Source organism: Ischnura elegans, chromosome X, assembly GCF_921293095.1.
Source record: "Ischnura elegans chromosome X, ioIscEleg1.1, whole genome shotgun sequence".
In the NCBI taxonomy this organism is placed as follows: domain Eukaryota; kingdom Metazoa; phylum Arthropoda; class Insecta; order Odonata; family Coenagrionidae; genus Ischnura; species Ischnura elegans.
In genome coordinates this window covers 116205227-116211187 of record NC_060259.1, presented here as the reverse complement: position 1 = coordinate 116211187, position 5961 = coordinate 116205227, and the positions used below count along the sequence as shown (strand labels likewise).

Sequence of the window (5961 nt, the reverse complement as noted above, 5' to 3'; positions counted from 1 at the left end):
GTGTGTGTTTAAACACACGGTGGGATAAACCGCTACTCTTCCCTAAACCAATTATGGTATTGCCTTACATTGTTGAACTGTCTGTAAACGTCTCAGATGAGTTGTTTTTTGCTCACAATGTATTTCAAAATCATTGTAACTCGATGGCTGAGATAATTATGAGGTTGAAGAGCTAAAATATAATCCGTGTACTTAGTTTGAGATTCTCGCTAAAATGTAACTCTTGCTCCTCATGGCTAGACACTATATATATAAAGGACCGACCCAAGGGTACCTGCCATTGCGTTTTGCAAGCTTGGCAGCTGTAGACCAAGTGTTCGTAAGTTCTGTGCTTCGCAGTTGCCCAAAAAATTTCCTTAGTTGAAATTATTTTAGCTCATCCATTTGTTAGCTGTGCATCACAGTGGATCCTGAGTACACCTTCGCAATGTCGACAAACAACAGAAAACGGTAAGCATTGCAAATATTTATTCACTTCCTCATTAAAATAGTTTTTAGGTGTCATTACGCCATCTCAAGCTGTGTTTAGAACTTTGAATCAAAATGCCCGATCTCTTTTAGGTCAGAACTCAACACAGAAGACATCTTATTTGAACTCTACAACTTGGATGACAATGATGAACGAGGGCGAGAAATTGATGGAGCAATCACTGTAGATGTGGTTATTCTTCCAGCAAGAGATGGTGACAGCTCTGATGAAGATGATGCACCTGAAGAATGTGAGACTCCAGAGTGCATAAAGGATTTAGGCAAAGGTGTCCTAGCCCAATTAGGTGAGGTACGTCTTGACACTAATCACGGTAAAATTGATTTACCACTTTTTTCTGATGACTGTTCCTCAACAAGCTCAAACAATAATGAGGTTGGATCTGATTTTGATAGGTCTAATGAAAAGAATGGGAAAAATTGTCATAGCAAGAGAAGGAAAGTAGCTAAGAGTTCAATCAATGTTTGCTCGGCCAACAACACTCATAAAGAATTTAGCCATTTAGAGGCAGGTAGTTACCGTAAGAAAGATAGATCATGGAGAAAATTAACTCTGAAAACAAATAACATGCCACCTTTAGAGCCTGTTCGAATGCAGCCAAAACCAGAGTTATTAGATAAAAGTCCTTTGGAAATGTTCTAGAGGGTTTGGGACGAAAATTTTGTGAATATGATATGTATAGAAACAAACAAGTATGCTGTTCAGAAAGGTTTATCCAATGCCGAATTTTCTGTGGATGATTTGTACAAATACCTTGGCGTGTTATTACTTTCTGGCTACTGTTGTGTTCCATTCAGACGTATGTATTGGGAAACCAAACGAGATACTTTCCATTCTCCAGTTGCTGGATCAATGAGACGCAATAAATTTGATTTGATTCACAAATGCCTTCATTTTAATGATAACACCCAGATAGATAGCACTGATAGGATTTACAAAGTTAGACCTGTAGTAGATCACATGAATAAAAAAATTACCGAGATCATAGAATGCTTCGGTAGTGAGTTTTCTGTGGATGAGGGTATGGAGCCATACTTTGGGCGACATTCAATGAAGCAATTTATTAGAGGAAAGCCCATCCGTTTTGGTTGCAAAATATGGTGTGTTACAACTTCAAAAGGATACCTTCTTAAATTTAGTGTTTACACAGGAAAAACAGACAGACCCAAAGGCATCTCTCTCGGTGCCCAAGTGACAGAATCCATGTGTGTAGATTTCCTTCCTCCTGGTTCAAAGCTATTTGTAGACAACTTTTTTACCTCTCTTTCATTGCTAGAAAAACTGAAAGAAACTAATATAAACTGCATTGGAACTATAAGAAAAGACCGCATTGAAGGAACCCCTGTTGTGGATTTGAGCAAGGAGGAACGCGGTGCATTCTCCGCAATCACTGGTAAGAACAGTCCCATTTCACTCATTCGCTGGCATGATAATGCACAAGTTACTATTGCCACAAACATGGATTCAAAAACTGTATTCGGTCTTAGCTCCTGCACCCGTTGGAATTCAAAGTATAAAAAACATATGAAATTATGCCAGCCACAAATTGTGAAAATGTATAACCATGGCATGGGAGGTGTAGATTTATTTGATCAACAGCGCGCAGTGTGTCGAGTGAAAATAAGGTCAAACAAGTGGTACTGGCCTTTATTTAGATTTTGTCTGAACAGCAGCATTGTTAATTTGTGGTATATTTTCCGAATAAACAATCGGAAAAGCAATCAAATTGATTTTTTGAGAGAGGTTGTTATCGGGCTACTGTCAAGTGATACTCAGCCTAAATTAGTAGCACCAAGAACAATGAGACAACCTATAACAGATGGAAGGTTTGATGGTTATAATCACTGGATAAGTAAAATTAAGACCCATCGGCGGTGTGGTCACTGCGGTAAAAGCTCAAAGTTCATTTGTTAAAAGTGCAATGTGGGCGTACACCCTGATTGTTGCTTCAAGGAGTACCATGTAAAATATCAGTCCAATTAGTGATATGCCACAAAAAATTATAATAACACGAAATATAAATGGAAAATTTTGTAATTTGTACTACTGTAAAATATAGAAATGCATTCTAATGTGCAATGTGTAAGTTTTTATTGAGCATGAAAATGTATGACTTCAAATTATGATGCTTAAAAAGAAATGGGCTCATATAATAAGTGTGAAACATAATGTCTTATTAGTTGTTTGTGAAATAAAATTGTGTAGAGAACTCACGTATTTTTTATTTTGCATTCTACCCGCACATTGATCGCAGGCAAGTCTGATCTGGGCTTTATCCCACCGTGTGTTTAAAGACACGGGCTCTCCCAGCAAAAGTACGACGTTCTGATTTTTTAAACTATTTTTCCCATAGCAAGTAGTACAAATAGAGCAGCATACCAAAAAATCAGTTACCAAATAGGTAAAAATGTGTTCCGGGATAATATGGGTTAATTTCTTTATCTCAACGTACAACTCATGCTAGCTTTAATACATCTTATTTTGTGATCATCTTACAAAGTGATAGAGGTGATTATAATTGGCCGAATAATATATTAACGCTGCCTCGGATTCCTGACGTCATGATCCATCGCAAAGCGAAGGACATAATTGGTGACTACATCAGCTGATAATGGATAACAATGCAGCAATCGCAAACATCCACCGCGAAAGCAATAAATCAACTCGCGGTTTGAAGTTATGGCTAAGTGCCGACCGTAACCTCCACACTAAGCCGATGGGATTCGGTCGACGAGGCCTAACCAAAGAGGAAGAAAGGGAAGAAGGTTTTGATGCCAATGGGAACGGATGGCAAGTCATCCAGGTGCAAAAGGAAATTAGGAGAAATGAAGACTGTTAGGGAAGAAATATCTTGGCTTCGCCTTTCACTGGATACGTTCCAAATCAAACCGACGCCAAAGCCTTGAGCGGACCATCTCAAGATTGTGGGTGGCATGGGCTAAACACGGCGCTCACCTCTCTATAAAAAAACAGCGGGGGGGGGGGGGGTGAAAACTGAGCAACAGACCCTCCCCCCCATACCACCTACCATTCATCCCTCAATGGGACTCCCTCCCACCTTCTACCACTTCCCCGTTTACCCATTCCAACCTTCCACTCTCGTTCGAATATAATTGGCGAAATCCGTCCACGGGATGAAAAGGAAGAAATTTTCGGGAGGGGGGGAGGAGGGTGATCGCATCTTCTCTTGGGAGGACCCCTTTCTCGTCGAATCCGAGAAATGAAGCGATGCGGAGTGAGAGGGAGGTGAAAGGGTCGAATCCTCAACATCCATGATGAGAGATCTGAGGGAGGGCGAAAATAATAATAATAAAAATATCTCGGGCGGTAAACAAGATCGGAGAGTGTGCGATACGAACGAAAGAAGCGCCACAACTGAGGTCACGCCAGAAATTTTAACCGATGGACGTAAATATGAAGCATAAGAATGAACGCTTCGTTCCCCGCAATCTTTTTCGCCCAATTCTAAACCCTTGCTTTCCTAACCCTTTATAACTCAAAGTTGCTTCTAATCAACATCAAAAATGCTTTAAATTTCAGCTCTATCTTGGAGATATCTAAACTAAATATTATTTTGTAGTGTGAATTTTAACGACGACATATTTAACTGCGAGGATAATTATCATTGAGTGTAAAATTTTCAAGTTTTCAAAATGAAAAATCTTGAAATTTGATTTCTCTCAGAAACAGCTCTGGGTTAAAAAGCGTTCACTTGATATCGTCACATCACCTTAAAAAAACGTAGCTTTTTAAACTTGACGACCAGACTAAAAAAGCTGAAAATAATACCATAAGGTCTCTAGCAATAGTTTTGAGAAAGATAAATCATGCAGCAGACAGCGTTAACGTAAGTCTCCACCGCACTTCGTCCTTTCGAACAAATTATAAATAAAGAACATGATGGTTATTAATTACAGACATTACTAATTATGGATACAGGTGGAGAAGTCAGTAGCAGCGTTACCATCCCTATCACTTCAAACGATGTAGGTAGAGATAAAAACGATGCCTAGCTTACGGTTTTGGAGTCTAGAAATCACGTATATTCATCCTTATTTCAACGTTTGAGTAATAAGAGGTAGAAATATGAAGGGAGGTGAAAACGAAGCCTTTTTTTAATTAAACGCCCACGAAAAATCTTCTCAAAAGTAGAGTTGTTTCTGACTTAAACGCCTACGGAACATGCTCGAAAAGAATAGTCAATTTCTTAACGCTTGACTTCTGTCTCCAATCCTTCGCATTAGAAAGGGCACCGCATTAAACCGGGTTCGTTCCGATAAATCTCTCTCCGATATTCATAAGCGATGATTACGGCGAAAGTGAAATGAGGGCTTAAGAGGGGAGCTGGTACTGAGCTGAGGGGAGGGCTGAGGGGAGCCGGGAGCTGGCGTAGCATTATCGCGACCAAACAAGAAGCGAGGGGAGAAGGAGTGAAGGTGGTTGTCCAATGTGGATTGGAAAGAGGCTTCACTCCGAGGAAAAGGTAGACAAAAAGGCGGGCAGAAGGAAAAGGGATCCGGTTGTTGAAAGGGTTCTTGAGAAATTCGAGAGGAAAGCCGGAAAACATAGTTATTTGAGTTTTCGAAGGTTAGTGGGATGCGAGCCACACCTCACCAACAGTCGGCAGTGATGGGGAGTTCTGGTGGTGTCAGAATAGGGTGGTTTCCTATAATTTTTTATTGCCTAATTCGAAAGATTAATACTCCAGGAGTACGCATTTCACGCTTTTAGATTTTTGAATGACGATATTCATTTTTCGCGATTAAATGAAAAGTGAAAATTTTCAAGCGCGCGAAAAACGCAACGGCTAAGTATGAATGCTGGGAAAACCCAGTGTGACGTCGTTCTAGTTTCCGCTGCCGCAAGTGAGGCGACCTAGGGGCGAGAGTTTGTGCGTTGCTGCGATACAGGCTGCTAGCAGGTAGCAGAGTACCCTGCTAGCAGGTAGCGCTTGGCTTAAATAAGGATTATTAATAGCTTATCAAACCAAGTAAACTTTCCCACCATAGGCAGTTATAATTATGACGGTGATTATTAAGTGATGTTTCCCTGAAGTCTGTGCCTCATGTATGCATTGGTAATCTCAGACGAAATAAAACTCCTATCCACCCGCATAGAAACTTGGTCATTGTGACGTCAGGTGGAGTGGCATCTCATGGGAGCCAATCTGGCCTTTTTCGAATGAGGTTAAAATTGACCATTGCCATTCGTCTAAACTGCAATTTCTAAAACCAAATAATTTGTATATAATGAATACACTAATGGTGGGTAACGAATCGCAATCAATGCCTTTATTTTCTGTGATGAAGGATACTACCCTACTGTTGAGCTGGATAATATTTCAGATGGGAATATTATTCATGTTTTAGATCAAAATACGTTAATGTGCATTTATTCCACAAAAAACGATAATTATCTACTTTCACCCATTTCCGCCCACCGTAGTCATTAGGCGCTACATCCTACCAATCTGA

The 5961-nt window shown here is 40.1% G+C and overlaps 1 protein-coding gene across 1 annotated transcript; it reads left to right on the top strand.

Moving 5' to 3' along the window:
* Positions 1 to 221: 221 nt before the first annotated feature.
* On the top strand, positions 222 to 1783 carry LOC124171760. Its single transcript, XM_046551057.1, has 2 exons — positions 222 to 450; positions 562 to 1783. Exons 1-2 carry the CDS (start codon positions 428 to 430, stop codon positions 1127 to 1129), a joined length of 591 nt encoding a protein of 196 aa, XP_046407013.1. The 5' UTR covers positions 222 to 427; the 3' UTR covers positions 1130 to 1783.
* The last annotated feature ends 4178 nt before the right edge of the window (positions 1784 to 5961 follow it).